Source organism: Eulemur rufifrons, chromosome 8 (assembly GCF_041146395.1).
Source record: "Eulemur rufifrons isolate Redbay chromosome 8, OSU_ERuf_1, whole genome shotgun sequence".
NCBI lineage: Eukaryota > Metazoa > Chordata > Mammalia > Primates > Lemuridae > Eulemur > Eulemur rufifrons.
In genome coordinates this window covers 96,576,156-96,595,788 of record NC_090990.1, presented here as the reverse complement: position 1 = coordinate 96,595,788, position 19,633 = coordinate 96,576,156, and the positions used below count along the sequence as shown (strand labels likewise).

At 39.7% G+C, this 19,633-nt stretch overlaps 1 protein-coding gene across 1 annotated transcript; it reads left to right on the top strand.

Moving 5' to 3' along the window:
* The first annotated feature begins 17,793 nt into the window (after positions 1-17,793).
* LOC138389857 (serum amyloid P-component-like) lies at positions 17,794-18,926 on the top strand. Its single transcript, XM_069478511.1, has 2 exons — positions 17,794-17,989; positions 18,161-18,926. Exons 1-2 carry the CDS (start codon positions 17,926-17,928, stop codon positions 18,766-18,768), a joined length of 672 nt encoding a protein of 223 aa, XP_069334612.1. The 5' UTR covers positions 17,794-17,925; the 3' UTR covers positions 18,769-18,926.
* The last annotated feature ends 707 nt before the right edge of the window (positions 18,927-19,633 follow it).

Here is a 19,633-nt window from a genome sequence, read left to right as displayed (position 1 = left end):
GTGGTTCCCAGAATTGCTAGGAAATTGACTGGAAAAGAACACAAGGAAACTTATTAGCATGAAGGAAGTGTTCTTGATTGTGGTGGTGGTGATACGGGTGTATAAATTTGTCAAAAACTCACCAAATATATGTTTAAAATTGGTGAACTTTGTTATATTATTTATATTTAATTGTATTACATTCTATTAAATTGCATTATACTTCATCAAAGTTGATTTTTAAGATTCATATTTGGAGGATCGGTGATGGCGGAGTGGTGGTGAATGCCTGGATTCGTGCTCCGGGGGAGGAAGGCATGGATCCGGACCTGCTACAATGCTAGGGGACCTCTCCCCCACAAGAACAGCGGTGTGAATCCACAGAGAATCAACGTGGGACACACAGAGCAAGAATAGTCTGAGATGAACGGGAAATAGGATCGTGAAATTCTGGAGAGTGCGGGATGGACAATAGAGAGCGGAGTGCAGGACGGCTATACCCGCCTCACCATTGAGTGGGGCAGGGGCAGCCTCTTAGGAAAGCGGCTTGTTCTCCCCACTGACCTCCACACCCACTTAATTAGAGACCTGCCTGAAGCCGGTGCAGAATCACCGAGGATGACGTGGGGCTTTGCAGTCAGGAGGCATTTTCTGGAAAACAGCTTAGACCCTGGGGGATCTCAGCTGAGACCTTGCTTAGTGAGGAGGGATGGAGCTGTGCCAAGGCGGAAAGCTTCAAAGGGTCCCCGAACAACGGATTTCTTTGTATCTCCTTGCTTCTTTTTTTGGCGGTTCTCCAGCCAGTGACCCCCAGTGAGCGTCTTTGCTCACCAGGCCCCCGGCTCTGGTGTTTGCCAAACTCGGAACGTTAATCCCCTCCAGTCCCGGCATTCTGAGGGTGTGCGGGCCCCATCTTGAAATCCACAGTGAAACCGCTGCAGAGCCATAAGGTGCCGAGCGGCTCCCTGGGCGGCTCACTCCACTAATCTCTGAACCCACGCCAAGAGCGTGGGATTTACATAAACACGGTGGGGAGGAGACATTACCAGGAAAACAGCTTGGACCCTGGGGAAATCTCAGCTGGGGCCGCGCTCAGCAGGAGGGACAGAGCTGTGCTAAGGTGTAAAAAGCAAAGGATCACTGAACTACAGATTTTATTTATTTATTTTTTCTTCTTCTTCTTTTCTTTTTTCTTTTTTGCCTTGCCTTGCCGTGCCTTACCCTGGCTTGCCTTGCCTTGCCCTGCCCTGCCCTGCCCTGCCTTTTATTTTTCTTCTCTCTTTTTGCCTTCTAGCTGGGGAGCTACAGTGGGCTTCGGAACTCACCAGGCCCCTGGCTCTGGTACCTGCCGGACCCTGAGAAGTAAGCCCCAGCATCGGTGATCTGCGGGCACGCAATCGCCATCTTGGGGCCCATAGCCAAGCCGCTGCGGAGCCATAGGGTGCCAAGAGGCTCCCTGGGCGGCTCCCTCCGCTGGTCCGCGGACCCTTTATAGAGCCCCACCCTTGTGTGAACACTGAGTAATTCTCCAGATGCAAGAATGTGGAGCCTGGTCCCTTGGGACATTGGGCCAGGGCAGACTTGCCCGTGGGAGCTGCAGTAGCTGGGGCGCTGAGCGAGCGAGGGCACTGTCCACTCCCCATAGGTAGTATCTTTCCTGTGGAAAGAGACAGAAACCACCCCTATAGAGGAAGAACCAAAGGGGGGGGGAAGAAACAAAACATAAACAAACAGAGAGAATTTCTGTCTGCAACTAGTGTGGACCCTGCCTGCTTACTGAAAGACCACAACACAGTGTCTTAACTCGCCAAAGTGGTCTTGGATCACTCCAATCCTCTAGGGCTGTGCCCACCAGAAGCAGCGTCCCAACTGGAGTAGAAAAACCTCTAAACAATACACAACAGTCTCCCCCTCTTGCCAAAGAAGCAACATACCTAGACTGCTTCACAGCCTAAGAACAGAGTATAAAGTGTGCTGTTAACCAGACTAAAACTGTAAGAAAAGATCCAACGATAAATCTGGATGGGAAGGGCCCAGCGAAAAAACACGGGGACCACAAAGAATCAAACAGAAATCTCACCCCCAAAGAGAAATACCAGCTCTGAACCATTTGACACAAACCAGACTCAAAACACCAACATGTCACAGGAAGAATTTCAATTATGGATTATAAACAAGCTGAATAATATACAAGAAACAATGGATAACCAACACAAAGAAACCACAAAAAAAAAAAAACAGGATTTGGAAGAAAAATTCACTAAAGAAATTGAAATATTGAAGAAAAACCAAACTGAACTAGAAATGAAGAATTTACTCAGAGAGCTACAAAACACTGTGGAAAGTCTCAAGAGCAGGGTAGATCAAACAGAGGAAAGAATCTCAGAGATTGAAGATAACTCTTTCCAACTAAATAAGTCAGTCACAGAGATAGAACAAAGAAATAAGAGAAATGATCAGAGTCTTCAAGAAATGTGGGATTATGTGAAGAAACCTAACGTGAGGGTTATTGGCATTCCTGAGGGTAAAGAGGATAATAAGCAAGGGTCGGATAAGCTATTTGAAGACATAATTGAGGAAAATTTTCCAGGCCTTGCTAAAACTATAGACATACAGATTCAAGAAGCTCAAAGGACCCCTGGGAGATTCATAGCAAATAAGAAAACACCACACCACGTGGTCATCAGGCTGACCAAAATATCCACTAAAGAGTCCCTTCTTCGAGCTGTAAGGAGAAAGAAACAAGTAACATACAAAGGAAAGCCCATTAGAATTACGCCAGATTTCTCAACTGAAACCTTAAAAGCAAGAAGAGGTTGGGGCCCCATTCTCACTCTTCTGAAACAGAATAATGCCCAGCCTAGAATCTTGTACCCAGCTAAGCTAAATTTTCTATACAAAGGAGAAATTAAGACATTCTCAGATAAACAAAGGTTGAGGGAATTCACCAAGACAAGACCAGCCCTCCAAGAAGTACTCAAAAGACCGTTACACATGGATCAGCACAAGAAAGACCCACGAATGTAAAACTACTCAAGAGCTAAAAATCAAATTCCAGATACCAAAATGTTTCAAGAGAGAAAACATAGTAATGAAGTTCTACCCAACAAGCTGAACAGAAATCTGTCCCACTTATCAGTTCTCTCAAAAAATGTGAATGGCTTGAACTCCCCGCTCAAGAGACAAAGACTGGCCCAATGGATAAAAAAACACAAACCAAGTATCTTCTGTCTTCAGGAAACTCACCTAACCTGCAAAGGTGCATTTAGACTGAAAATAAAAGGATGGAAATCGGTATTTCAAGCAAACGGTAGCCAAAAGAAAGCTGGTGTGGTAGTCTTAATTTCCAATAACTTAACTTTCAAACCAACAAAAGTAATAAAAGACAAAGATGGTTACTATATACTGGTTAAAGGCAAAATTCAACAAGAAGACATGACTATACTCAATATATATGCACCCAACCTAGGTGCACCCAGATTCATAAAGCAAAGCCTACTTGATCTGAATCAAATGATAGATAACAATACTGTAATAGCTGGAGACATTAACAACCCACTGATAGTACAGGACAGATCTTCTAAACAGAAAATAAACAAAGACATAATGGACTTAAATAGAATGCTAGAACAAATGGGCCTGACTGACATCTACAGGACATTCTACCCAAAGTCCACAGAATATACATTCTTCTCATCAGCTCACGGGACATTCTCTAAGATTGACCACATCCTAGGAAATAAAGCATGTCTTAAAAAATTTAAAAAAATAGAAATTATACCATGCATCTTCTGAGATCACAGCGGAATAAAAGTAACAATGAACCCAAACAGAAACCCACATTCCTACTCAAAGTCATGGAAGCAGAACAACTTTCTCCTGAACAATTATTCTATAAAGGAAGAAATCAAGATGGAAATCAAAAGTTTCTTTGAATTAAATGACAATGGAGATACAACTTATCAAAATCTACGGGACACAGCTAAAGCAGTCCTGAGAGGAAAATTCATATCCATAAATGCCTATATCAAAAAGACAGAAAACATGCAAATAGACAACCTAATCAATAGACTCAAAGAACTGGAGAAAGAAGAACAGAATGACCCCAAACCCAGCAGAAGGCGAGAAATTACTAAGATCAAATCAGAATTAAATGAAAAGGACAACAAAGAAACCACAACGGAAATTAATAAAACAAAAAGTTGGTTCTTTGAAAAGATAAACAAAGTAGACACACCTCTGACTAGACTACCAAGAGCACAAAAGAAAAATCTCTAATAACCTCCATTAGGAACATGAAAGGAGAAATCACTACCAATGCCACAGAGATACAAGATATCATCTATGAATTCTACAAGAATCTTTATGCACACAAACTGGAGAATGCGGAGGAAATGGACAAATTTTTAGATACACATAGCCTTCCCAGGCTCAACCAGGAGGAAATAGAGTACCTGAACAGACCAATATCAAGAACTGAAATCGAAACTGCAATAAAAAAACTTCCCAAAAAGAAAAGCCCTGGTTCAGATGGGTTCACACCCGAATTTTACCATACATACAAAGAAGAACTGGTGCCCATCCTACATAAACTATTCTCTAATATTGAGAAGGATGGAATTCTCCCCAACACGTTCTACCAAGCCAATATAACATTGATACCAAAACCAGGAAAGGACGCAACAAAAATAGAGAACTACAGACCAATTTCTCTCATGAATATAGATGCAAAAATTTTCAATAAAATACTAGCAAATCGAATCCAAGTACTTATCAAAAAAATAATCCACCACGACCAAGTGGGCTTCATCCCAGAGATGCAGGGGTGGTTCAACATACGTAAATCTATAAATGTAATTCACCACATAAATAGAAGCAAAAACAAAAACCATATGATACTCTCATTAGATGCAGAAAAAGCATTTGACAAAATTCAACACCCTTTTATGATAAAAATGCTTAACAAAATAGGCATTGATGGAACCTGCCTAAAAATGATACAAGCCATATATGACAAACTCACAGCCAACATCATTCTGAATGGGGAAAAATTGAAAGCATTCCCACTTAGAACTGGAACCAGACAGGGCTGCCCACTGTCCCCATTACTTTTCAACATAGTATTGGAAGTCCTTGCGAGAGCTATCAGGCAAGAGAGCAGAATCAAGGGAATCCAAATAGGGAAAGAAGAGATCAAACTCTCACTTTTTGCTGATGATATGATGTTATATCTGGAAAACCCCCAGGATTCAACCATGAGACTCCTGGAATTGATTAACGAATATAGCAAAGTCTCAGGCTACAAAATCAATATACACAAATCAGAGGCATTTATATATGCCAATAACAGTCAATCGGAAAACCAAATTAAAGACTCAATACCCTTCAAAATAGCAACAAAGAAAATAAAATATCTACGAATCTATCTAACTAAAGAGGTAAAGGACCTCTATAAGGAAAACTATGAAACACTGAGAAAAGAAATAGCAGAACTTGCAAATAGATGGAAAAATATACCATGCTTGTGGATCGGAAGAATCAACATTGTTAAAATGTCTATACTACCCAAAGTGATCTACAGATTCAATGCAATCCCTATTAAACTACCAACATCATTCTTCACAGACGTAGAGAAAATTATTATACACTTTGTATGGAATCAGAGAAGACCCCATATAGCAAAAGCAATTTTAAGCAATAAAAACAAAATGGGAGGTATTAATTTGCCAGACTTCAAACTATACTACAAGTGTGTGGTTCTTAAAACAGCCTGGTACTGGCACAAGTGCAGGGACACAGACCACTGGAACACAACAGAAAATCCAAATATAAAACCATCCTTATATAGACACCTAATTTTTGACAAAGCGGGAAAGAACATACTGTGGGGACAAGAATCCCTATTCAATAAATGGTGCTGGGAAAATTGGTTAGCCACATGTAGAAGACTGAAACAGGAACCACAGCTTTCATCTCTCACAAAAATCAAATCACGGTGGATAACAGACTTAAACCTTAGGTGTGAAACGATTAGAATTCTAGAAGAAAATGTAGGAAAGACTCTCATAGACATTGGCCTAGGCAAAGAATTTATGAAGAAGACCCCTAAGGCAATCACAGCAACAACAAAAATATATGAATGGGACATGATTAAATTAAAAAGCTTCTGCACAGCCAAAGAAACAGTCACGAGAATAAACAGACCACCTACATAATGGGAAAAAATTTTTGCATACTACACATCAGATAAAGGACTGATAACAAGAATCTATTTAGAACTCAGGAAAATCAGCAAGAAAAAATCAAACAACTTTATCAAAAAGTGGGCAAATGACATGAATAGAAATTTCTCAAAAGAAGATATAAGAATGGCTAACAAACATATGAAAAAATGCTCAACATCCCTAATCATTAGGTAAATGCAAATCAAAACCACAATGAGATATCACTTAGCTCCAGTGAGAATGGCCTTTATCAAAAAAATCCCAAAACAACACATATTGGCGTGGATGTGGAGAGACAGAAACACTCATAGGCTGCTGGTGGGACTGCAAACTAGTGCAACCCCTGTGGAAAGCATTATGGAGATATCTTAAACAGATTCAAGTAGACCTACCATTTGATCCAGCAATCCCATTACTGGGCATATACCCAAAGGAAAAAAGGTCATTCTATAACAAAGACACATGTACCCGAATGTTTATAGCAGCACAATTCACAATTGCAAAGATGTGGAAACAACCCAAATGCCCATCAATACATGATTGGATTAGCAAAATGTGGTATATGTATACCATGGAATATTACTCAGCTATACAAAATAACGAAGATACGACATCTCTATGGTTCTCCTGGAGAGAGTTGGAACCCATTCTATTAAGTGAAGTATCCCAAGAATGGAAAAACAAGCATCACATGTACTCACCAGAAAATTGGTTTCCCTGATCATCACCTAAATACACATTTGGGAACGATACCAATCGGATATCAGACTGAGGTGGGGGGTGAGGGAGGGGGATGGGTGTATGCCTACATGATGAGTGCATTGCACCCCATTTGGGGAATGGTCACGCTTGAAGGTGCTGACTTGGGGAATAGGGTAGTGAGGAGGGGATGGGTATATACCTACATGATTAGTGTAATGCGCACTGTCTGGGGAACGTACATGCCTGGAGCTTTTACTTGGGGGTCCGGGGGTACATGGGCAACGTATGTAACCTGAAATTCTGTATCCCCCATAATAAAATGAAATAAAAAAAAAAGATTCTTATTTGGCTAGGAATAAGATTTTATCCCTACGAATCTGTCACTGCTAGACTTAGAATTCTTTAGGTGGGTTTATTACAATGTAAGAAATATTGGAATTGGCTGGGACTTAGGAAATCTAGAACCTGATCTGGAGTCTGTCAATGTCAAAACATGTGGTCTGGGGCAAATCTCCACAGTGTCAACTGCAAAATGGGGTCCTTAAACTACAATGTCTCTGAGTTCCAATATACTAATTATATTATTTATATACTATGTTATATTAGTGATATATAATTATATTACTTTTCTGATCTGATAAATAAACCTCTGCTGGGCTGATAAGGCCCTGCCCTATCAGACCATTTCACATAGCACATCTGCCATCTTTTCATCTCTTCTATTGCAGGAAGGGCAATCTCCCCATCTAGGAACCTTCCAAGATGCATTGTCAAATCTGTGTCTCTGTTCATATTTTCCTTCTTGCCTGGGAAGTTCTCTATTCCAAGCAGTCCATCCAGATGTCAAGTCCTCAGAGCCTGGAAGCACATCCCTCCCAGCACCCCCAATACATTCTTGACGTATCGCTCCTAAATGAAACTGTATTCTCATTCTTGGCTTAAATGAAGAATTTTTAATCTGCCAAACTAGAAAAGATCTATTTTTAATTTTTAAATTGTTTCTTAGGAGTATTTTAAGACTCAGCTCATTGCCATGCACCTTCATGAAATCCTTTCACAATAACCCTGTTTCTCACTTCTATCCCTTTCATAAAGCCTGTACTCAGTGGCATGCTGAGCCAGCCTGCACCGGCTCACCAGAGCAGATTGCACACATCTCTTTCTAGCTCCATATTCAGTAATACCATGCTGGTAAATTGAAATCTATTGTGGAGAAATAGTTTTATTTCAGAAACTGGTGAACATTAAAATCAGGACCATATTTTTCCCCTAGAGGTCTGGTTGTTAAACATTTACCAACACACCACTGCCTTCATCCCTGTACCACAGATTGAAGCCGAGTTCATGCTATCTTGTCTCCTGCATGTCAGTCTTATTTCCCAAATTAGATTGTAAACTCTTAGAAAAAACATGCCAGGACTTCTAAATCTTCTGAATCCTCCACAAAACTGACTCAGAGAAGCGCTCTATAAGTATGCTTGAAGAGTGTGAATAATCTAGAATTCTCACCGTGCTGTAATTAGAGCTCAATTTGCCAAGAAGACAGAGCTAGCTCCCCAAAACAATAGTGGAACTCAAACAATGAGGGATGCTTCCATGTAGCATCCTGGGGTAAATCTCAGTGTTTTTCTTCTCAATCTTTCTTCACATTTTTCCACAGGAAATCAGATGACAGAATCTAGAGCAACCTTCGGAAGAGAAAAAAATATTGCATGGGAGAGGGAAGGGACAGTTTTGTTCTAGTTGCCAGTGATATTGGAACCTAGCAGGGACAAGTTTCTGAATTGACAATACGTGGCAGATCTTTATTAGCTAGATTTTTCCAACTCTTTGTCTCTGCTAGGTGGTAAATGCGTTCACTGTCAAGATCGAGAGACTAAAGTATCTGTATGCACCAACATCACCACCACTTCTGGGTCCTCTCTTTTTCTTGTTATTGTATAGATTTAAAGAGAATTAGCTCTCAAATCAAGTTGCTTGAGTCAATTCTCTTCTCTACCACCTAATTGTGCAGCCTTGAGCAATGTGTTGAGCCTTCACAACCCTCATTGTCATCTGTAATCAGGTAACAATGGTACTTACCTCAGAGGAATACTGTGAGGATTAAATGAGATAATCCAGCGAAAGCACTTAGCACAAGGGAAATGTTCAATAACTGTCATCTCTTAAAATTATCATTGGTATGGTATGTAATAGGGAAGCAGCAATCCAAGTATTTTTGAAAAGTCAACAAAAACAAAGGACAAAAACGTGTGAGACAATGAAGGATGAAAGAGAGAGAGAGAGAAATTGTAGATCAATTGTAGATCAATTCTACACTAGATCAGTTCTACAAATAAGAACACTAAAACAGACTAATAAAATGAATAGTTAGTGCAGTAAATGTTCTAGTCATGAAGATTATATGTCAAGGAAAAGAGAAAATAGCAAAATTTGAAGATGGAAAGAGGCTATTGCAGAATTTATAGATACTTATAAAAAATCATGTATCTGTTCTTTAAATCTGAATGAACCTTTGAGGGAAGAGGAAAAAATTTAAAATCTGCAACTTATCTCCTGAAAAATTATGTTACATGTAAATGACTCCTGTAGAAAACAAACAAACAAACAAACAAGCAAACAAAACCCTATGGCTTCTTCTTCAGAGACAAGTAAATTGTAAGATGCCAGGGATGGATAAAGTGACCTCTTTAAAAATCTGTGATTATTATAGCTATCTGAAGAATACAGAGGAAGAAAAACCCTTAATCATAAGATGAATGTGGGAAAGAAATTGCAAAGCTGTGCTTTTAGGACTTGAGCCAAACTGGCATATCTGTGATGTGTCCCATCTAGAATTCCCGATCCTGGCACAGGGTGGGTGCAAGAACAAATGGGACTAGAACCTGCCTAAGCTAAGTAGGACATACAGGTATTCCTGACAGCTCTCAAATCTGACCTGACAGCATCTATAAAAACAAACAAACATAAAAGCAAAAAAACCTGTTGCCTATTTGGAGACACAAAATCTTATGGTCACTTACCTCTCCAGGTAGGGCTATAGCTTAGATAAACAGAGGTGTAAAGTGTGCCCACTGGTCTCCCTGGCTCCTCCCATAAGGGGAGGAGAAGGCCCTATAAACTCAGAGATCAGGAAGGGAATCTCAGAAGAAAAGCCATGTTGTTGTCTACCTATACCCACTCTCCTGGGTCTCTTTTCCTCAAGGCTTCCTGAGTATCTCAAGGGAACTGTGGAGTCAGACTCTAGAAAGATGCCAAGGGATCTTATTTAAAATGAGAATTTTTAATTGTCCAAGTTGTTAGTACTTTGAGATTCCTGGAGCCATTCTCTCAGATGGTTTCCCTTTCCTTTATCCTTGACTTTATTGAAAGAGATGGAATATGCATGGTGCAAGAATTGTTGGTGCAAGAAGATAAGATGGTGGCTTAGTCTCTGCAGTAGTTCCAAGGTAGAGGACACTACATGAGCAAATAAAATTCAATATTTCCCAAGGACACCAATTTGTTAATTTCAATTTCAGCAGGATAGATTTTCCTAGAAAATCATGGCATGGGTATTAGTGGTCAGACTCCTTCTGGGTAACTTTCCAGGGCATGTCAAGTTCCTGGCATCTTGAGTTTCCTATCATTGCACTGTGCCAACTTCCCTTGACTAATGCAAGTTCCTTTCCCCTGCATTACCCTCAAAGTTCTTCTGAGACTGTAGCAAGTGATGTTTTAATTTTTCCATTTGACTTGTTTATTGTCCTCTTTCCTACATGGAAGTTATGGAATGCTGTGAAGACTTTAATGTGCTGTAAATTACTTCTTATACCAAAAGACCATTCTGTCAGCCTATGATTGTGCACTTTTGCTTTAGTGCATGCACACGCAAGGATTATAATCAAGTAGTCATGTCAACTACAGCACCTGTTTCCACCCACTATAGTTAAATGTCCTTAAACAACCACAGCATTTCAATAGCAGTCAGAATAAGGAATTCTTGCATTGCCCCCAAATCATGTTCTACCTCATTTTTTCTAAATTTGTAAACTCTTAATCCACTCTTTCCTCAAGTTCATGGTGACCTTGATATTCTGAATAATGCTTAAGGCTTTAGAAGTTATCTGAAGCATATTCACAAATCCTTGAGTTAATCTTCAGTCATCTCCATGATATCTGCCTTTCTCTTAGCCTAGGTTCTTTCAGCTCTTCTATCTGACAGGGACAATGCCATCACTGGTTCCTAGTCCCCCAACACTTTTCACATTATGATGTTAACAAAATTTCAACTTTGTGGAAAAGTTGCAAGTATAATACAAGGAACTCCTACATACCCTTTTCCTGGATTCACCAATTATTTACATTTTGCCCCATTTTCCTCCTCACCTTTGAATCTAAATTATATATAATAAGTTGGATACATCATGTCCTTTTACTCTTAAATACTTTAGTGGTTGTTTCCTAACAAAAAGGAAATTCTTTTATATAACATAATCAAATTATAAAGGCACTGAGTCAGGAACCACTGTTTCACCTTAACATTTACTTGCAGAAAATACAAATTAAGATTTAAAGTTCAGTTTCCCACATCACAGTTCCAAGGCTTCCCCTTATGAAATGGAATGAACTCTGCTTCTCTGATTCTTGCTGACCTCATTGTTTCTTTCCCCCAAAACCCTGAGAAAAAACATCTATTCCAGAAAAGGAAGAGTAGGAGGGGAGTTAGAGCCCCCCTCACCTTACCTTTCCTTACCTGTTGTTACTTCCCCTTTTCCCACCTGAACAAGAACATTGTTTCTATAGAGGCTAGTCTGTTCAGAGTGACTGATCACCCAATATGAATGTCCATTTAGAAACTCTGTAAATGCTCATCTCTAATTTTTTCCATGACCTAAATAATTTCTCTTACTTTCCCCTTGATCATGGTTCATCTATCATCCCAGGCAAGATTGAGTGCCATTTTTTTCTCTCCAAATTCTTCTTTTTTAAGTTTTTCAAACTTACAGAAAAGCTGAAAGTACAGTAACTTTTTTTTTAATCATTAGAGAGCAAGTTACTGACACAAAGGACATCAGCCTCAAATATTTTAGTATTTTCTACAAACAAGGACATTCTCCCACAAAACCACAAAGCAATCATCAAAATCAGAAAATTAACATTCATCCATTACTAGGTCCCATTCAATGTTTTTCCAGGGGTGTCAGTCACATATCCTTTATAACAAAAGAATCCAGTTCAGAATCAAACTTTAAATTTATTGGCATTTTTCATTAATCTTAATCTAGAAAAGGTCCTCAATCTTTCCTTGTCTTTCATAACCTGGAAATTTTCAAGGACCACACGCCAGTTATTTTGTTGAATGTCCCTGAATTTTAGTTGTTCTGATGTTTCACATTTATGGTATGAGTTGTTGGCAGGATGGAAGGGATGCTGTGTTTTTTAATTATATCCTACCAACAGGGACATGATTCTAAATTATCCCATTTCTAATGATGTTTGCTTGATTACTTGGATTAAAGTGGCATAAATAAAGATTCTCTACTTTGGAGTCACTCTTTTAAATTAATAAAAATTTGGCAGGGAGGTAGTTCAAAATTATGAAAATATTCTGTTAATCCTCAAACTTTTCATTATTTATTCATCAATATCATTTTAGATTCATGGTTTACTATTTTATGCAATGGATTATAATTGCTTTCATTATATATATTGATGGTAAAATTATTCTCAATGTGGTCAGTGGAATCCTCTTTAAGCTGGTTTTGGTATCCTTTTGACAAGTCTCCATCATCGCTAATCATCAGGGAAATGCAAATCAAAACCATAATAAGATATCACCTCACACTTGTTACAATAGATATTTTTAAAAAGAAAAAGAAAAGTGTTGATGAGGATGTGGAGGAATTGGAACCATCGTACACTATTGGTGGGAATGTAAAATAGTGCAGTTGCTTTGGAAAATAATATGGAGTTCCTTCAAAAAAAAATTAAACTACCATATGATCTAGCAATCCCACTTCTGGGTACATATACCAAAGAATTGAAATCAAGAGCTTCAAAAGATATCAGGACTTCCATGCTCATTGCAGCTTTATTTACAATAGCCAAGATACGGAAATAGCCTAAATGTCCCTCCGGGATAAACGGGTAAAGAAAATGTGGTATGTACATACAATGGAATACTATTAAGCCTAAGGGGGAGGAAAAAAAAAGGAAATCCTGCCACATGTGAAAACATGAATGAACCTGAAAGACATGATGCTAAGTGAAATAAGGTAGTTATGATTCCATCTGCATGAAGTATCTAAAATAGTCAAACTCATAGTAGAGTAAATTGATGGTTGCCAGGGGCTGGGAAGAGAGATAAATGGGTAGGTGCTATTCAACAGGTATACAGTTTCAGTTATGCAACATGAATAAGTTCTATGGATCTGCTGTACATCATTGTGCTTATAATTAATGATACCATATCATGCACTTAAAAATTTGTCAAGTGGGTAGATCTTAAGTGTTCTTACACCAATAAAAGAAAAATCTTTAACCCATGTGAATGAGCATAGTGAGAAAGGAAAGAAGTTTCTTGTCTGAGGAATGTGAGCCCCCTTTAAATTATCAGGCCCAGAGAAGCATTAAAATGAGATAGCAGTGACATCTCACTCTCCACCTTGAGCTAGGTAATCCACCTGCTATATGGACTCTAGACTGAGTGTCGCCACCAATAGCTATTAGTTAACCTAACAATGCCATACACTGGACACCATAAGTCATACCCTATAGTTCAGCAATGTATAGCCAATCACTAATCAATGTTATTTCTGTAAACCAATGAGAATTCCTGAGAAACAACTTTGGTCATCAGTCCCTCTCCTGATTTGTTCTTTCTTTCTTTAAAAATTTGATCATCTTCATTGTTCTCTGGAGTACTTCCTAGTGTTTCCTGGGCTGCAGTCCTCAACCTTGGGCCAAATAAACTCTCTATATTAATTTTGTCTCAATTTCCTTCTTTAAGTCAATAGTAGCAAAGTGCTTGACTCAGAGGGAGTATTTCTCCTTCTTTTCTTTTGTTTCTTCACTTTAAAATAATCAATACATATTTGCATTACTGCTTATTGAACTCAAGAAAATATTTGCTGAGTCCCTACCATGTATGAAGCAAAGTGCTAGGTGATGGGTGGAATAAAGAGGAGAAGAACAAAAAATACTTTAAGGATGATACCTTTTTATATACACCAATAAAAAGGTAGGTATATACAAATACCAATAGTATGAGATAGAATGTTACAATTTCCAGAAAATTTCATAATAGTATGAATGGTTTTGAAGCACTTACTATGCACAAAGCACTGTGCTAAGTGCTTAGTGTGCCTTACCGACCACTAAAACCCCATGAATATGGACAGTTGTATTCCTGTTTCACACATGAGGAAACACAGGTTCAAAAAGTTTGAATGCTTGCCTAAGTTTCCACATTTAGAAAAGGAGAGAGCTAGATCTGGAATACAGGTTTTTCTGATTCCAAAACCTTTGCCCTTCACCACTATGGCATTCAGGAGGTGGAAACATCCCAATTTATCAGATGAAGAGAGACTTTATGAAGCAGATGGAATATGAGATAGACTTTTAAGAACCACTGGAGTTTTCTGAAGCATAAATATGTCTGAAAGCTACTTCAGATATAGAGAAGAGAATGGGTCAAAGTATTTAGAAGGAGAGACCCAGGGCATGCATGAAGATACACAAATAGAAGAGTTTGGCTGCACATTAGGATCTGTGGAGGAAGTAAGGCCAGACCACTAGATTGGGAAGGAATTGTAAATGGATCCAGATTCCAAGATAATGAGTCTGCATTTCATCCCAGATTTGAAAGATAACCTAAGTCAACTCCAACTCTAAACTTCACCTGGACTTTCAGAGGAATGACAACACGGGGAATGGCTCTGAGAAAGTGGCAATTAGGGTCTGACCAGCTCTGAGAATTAGAGTAGGAGAAAAAGAGATTATGGGTGGTAGTTACCAAATCAGGAAAATCCATCTGAGAAGGTTAGGAGGAAAGATGAAGAAGTGGAGATGAAGTACTGGCAAAAAAAAAGAAAAAGGAGAGTGGAAAGAGAGTAATCACAATAAGGTGTAGAGCAGTTGAATAGAATTAAGGAAGTGGGATAAATGGAATAATAAATATCTGTGGATAAGAAATTTCAGTTTGAAATCTTGGGGAAAAAAGCAAGGTTCAGTTATTGTAATTCCAGTTATGACCATGTATCTACAAGGGAGATGGAGGTCACTGAATATAGCCCACCAAAAAAGTCAAGAAGGCAAAACCTGCATACTGCATGGCACACGATACATGGTCACAAAAATTGTGTTTAGCGGATGCATGCATGAATGCATATTAAGACAATACATGGATATTGAACTTCACCTTAAATGTCCAGAGACAGAAGAAAACAAAAGTGTCAGTTAATTTAATCATGTCCCATTCATTTATTTTTGTTGCTACTGTGATGGCCTTAGGGGTCTTCTTCATAAATTCTTTGCCTAGGCCAATGTCTGTAAGAGTCTTTCCTACATTTTCTTCTAGAATTCTGATTGTATCACGCCTAAGGTTTAAGTCTGTTATCCACCGTGATTGGATTTTTGTGAGAGGTGAAAGCTGTGGGTCCTGTTTCAGTCTTCTAAAAGTGGCTAACCAATTCTCCCAGCACCATTTATTGACTAGGGATTCTTGTCCCCAGAGTATATTCTTTCCCACTTTGTCAAAAATTAGGTGACTATATGAGGATGGTTCTATATTTGGATTTTCTGTTGTGTCTGTGTCCCTTAACTTGTCTGTGTCCCTTAACTTGTGCCAATACCAAGCTGTTTTAAGAACCACGGCCTTGTAGTACAGTTTGAGGTCTGGCAAATTAATACCTCCCATTTTGTTTTTGTTGCTTAAAATTGCTTTTGCTATATGGGGTCTTCTCTGGTTCCATACAAAGTGTATAATTATTTTCTCTACATCTGTGAAGAATGATGTTGGTAATTTAATAGGGATTGCATTGAATCTGTAGATCACTTTGGGTAGTATAGACATTTTAACAATGTTGATTCTTCCGATCCACGAGCATGGTATATTTTTCCATCTATTTGCAAGTTCTGCTATTTCTTTTCTCAGTGTTTCACAGCCAAAGAAACAGTCACGAGAATAAACAGACCACCTACAGAATGGGAAAAAAGTTTTGCATACTACACATCAGATAAAGGACTGATAACAAGAATCTATTTAGAACTCAGGAAAAGCAGCAAGAAAAAATCAAGCAACCCTATCAGAAAGTGGGCAAATGACATGAATAGAAACTTCTCGAAAGAAGATATAAGAATGGCTAACAAACATATGAAAAAATGCTCAACATCCCTAATCATCAGAGAAATGCAAATCAAAACCACAATGAGATATCACTTAACCCCAATGAGAATGGCCTTTATCAAGAAAACCCCAAAACAACACATGTTGGCATGGGTGTGGAGAGACAGGAACACTAATACACTGCTGGTGGGACTGCAAACTAGTACAACCCCTGTGGAAAGCATTATGGAGGTATCTTAAACAGATTCAAGTAGACCTGCCATTTGACCCAGCAATCCCATTACTGGGCATATACCCAAAGGAAAAAAGGTCATTCTGTAACAAAGACACATGTACCTGAATGTTTATAGCAGCACAATTCACAATAGCAAAGATGTGGAAACAACCCAAATGCCCATCAATACATGATTGGATTAGTAAGCTGTGGTATATGTATACCATGGAATATTACTCAGCTATAAGGAATGATGAAGATACGACATCTCTATGGTTCTCCTGGAGAGAGTTGGAACCCATTCTATTAAGTGAAGTATCCCAAGAATGGAAAAACAAGCATCACATGTACTCACCAGAAAATTGGTTTCCCTGAACATCACCTAAATACACATCTGGGAACGACACCAATCGGATATCAGACTGAGGTGGGGGGTGGCGGAGGGGATGGGGGTATGCCTACACAATGAGTGCATTGCACACCGTTTGGGGAATGGTAACACTTGAAGGTGCTGACTCGGGAAGGGGGGGTGGGGAGGGAGGGACATATACCTACCTGATGGGTGCAATGCGCACTACCTGGGGAATGGACATGCCTGGAGCTCTGACTTGGGGGGAAAGGCGGTACATGGGCAACGTATGTAACCTGCAATTCTGTATCCCCCATAACAATAAGATGAAATTTAAAAAAAAAAAGTGTTAGTTAGATGCTGACATCTCTGATAGTAAATGAGTGCTTGGGAGATCAAGTCATAATGAGAAGGGGGAAAAGAAGAGAGGCAGGTAAGGAATGGTCAGAATAATTCTTTGGGACCAAAACTGGTGGTGTCTACCAGTTTTCTGAATATCCTTACCAAAGTGCTGGCACATCATACCAAATGAACAGGGTGAGGGAGTGGATTTTCAGTGTCTATAATGGAAAGCAGAATCCCAGAATCTCCTGCAAACAGAAGACTAGTTCACAAAACTATGAAAGGAAGAAAAGGCCTTGGACCCACAGCCCATGACAGGCTTGAGCTCAGGGAAACCCTCCATGTGGCTCAGGAGCTCCTGGCAGAGCACAGAGCCCTCAGACAGAGGGTCCCTGGAGAGCAGAGTGAGGCCTTCCTCACATGGCCAGCCCAGCCCCTCATCTCATCCATAACCTACAGCTCTGCAACCACCACTCTCTTCCCAGCAGCAAACTCTTGGTCACAAGACTTGGAGCTGTGGCAGGCACTCGTGTCTAATAAATAACTCCTATTGATTTTTCAGCCCAGAGCCTCACCATCCTTTCCCTATCAGCAGTTCTGATTGCTGGCATCAGTGGGTAGGCCTGGAAAATCACTCACACGTTATTGGTGCTCCCCAGCCCCATCCTCACCCTGAATAGCTGAGGTCTTAGAGCATGAATCTCAGAAGCTGGGTGGACAGCCATTGTGTAGCCTGCTACCCTAATCCTAGTCACTGCTGGTGCTATAACAGCCCCATGCCAAGAACATGAACAAGTTGCTGCTTTGGGCCTCTGTACTCACCAGCCTCCTGGAAGCCTTTGCTGAGACAGGTAGGGAGGTCAGGGGTATAAGGGTATGTGTAGTAGGGTAGGTGGGAATGGGAAGAATAGAACATAGGAAAGAAAGTCAAGAAGTTGCTGAACATAAGATAGAATTTGTGATTTTTTTTCTAGTTCACATTTTAAGTAAAGATTATTTTATTATTATTTTTTCTCTCATAGACATGAGTGGAAAGGTGTTTATTTTTCCTAAAGAATCCAATTATGCTCATGTGAGCTTGATCACGCAGCTGGAGAAACCTCTGCAGAACTTCACCGTGTGCCTTCGTGCTTACACTGACCTCTCCCGCACCTATAGCCTCTTCTCCTACAGCACCCAGACCAAGAGCAATGAGATGGTCATTTTTAAAACTAAAATTGGAGAGTATAACTTTATCATTGGGGGTGACAATATTTTCTTCAAGGTCTATGAGCCTTTCCCTGCCCCAGTGCACATCTGTGCCTGCTGGGAGTCCTCTTCGGGCATTGCTGAGTTCTGGGTCAATGGAAAGCCTTTGGTGAGGAAGGGGTTGAGGCAGGATTACTCCCTGGGAGCTCGCCCAAAGATCGTCCTGGGGCAGGAGCAGGATTCCTATGGAGGCAAGTTTGACAAGAGCCAGTCCTTTGTGGGAGAGATTGGGGATCTGTACATGTGGGACTCTGTGCTGTCCCGAGAAGATATCCAGCTTGTGTATGAGGGTATCTACATCAAACCCAATGTCCTCGACTGGCAGGCATTGAACTATAAGATGCAGGGTTATGTAGTCACCAAGCCCCATACGTGGAATTAAAGTTCTGCTTCAACAGGATGAAGTCACCGGGAAAGAAGCCACCAATAAGAAAGACCAGCTGTGAAGACAATTACACTTTGTGCCTTATGGCTAAAGCTCTGTTTTCTTTCAATTTCCTATCTGTTGAACTGCTTAATTTACAATAAAAGCACAATGCCTCCTAGCATTTGTTCAGTACTTTTCATGACCCAAAACGTCTCTCATTCAGTGATCATTTTTGAGTTTTGCTATTATCCAGAAAATGGAGAACCAGGTTATAATAAAAACAAAACTTGGACTAAATTAAAAAGAAAAGTAAAAGAGTTAATACCTGATTAATAAGAGAAGCTTTTAGACTTTCCATTTAATGGAATTTTTTCTTATTTTACTTACAACTATTTATTTATTTATGTAGAATTCAATTGAAGGCTGCCAAATTGGATTTCTAAGTCACAGCTAATAGAAATAGAAAGTTAGAACAGTTCTGGAGTTGTTCTACTCATGAAGAGCACTTGCTCCTTTTTCCTGTGTGGCACATCTCCAGACCTGTCCTAATAAAATGCATGCATGGAAACCAGGGAGCAGGACAATCCGGGACCACATGGTCTACGGCAAATTTTTTTCACAGTCAATAGCCCCATTAGCAATGAATAATAATTGATAATCATAACTGTGTCTGAAAGTCATCTAGAAAATATTATGTTCTGAACAGTACTCACGTCACCTTTGCTTAAAACCCTTGGAAGATTTTCAGGCACTTACAAGACAGAAACCAAACATCTTAGCATGGGATCCAGGGTCCTGCAGGACTTGACTACCTGTCTAAAGGCCCTGAATATAAAATGCTCAGCCTACTGACAGGCAAGAAATAAATGATACTTATTAC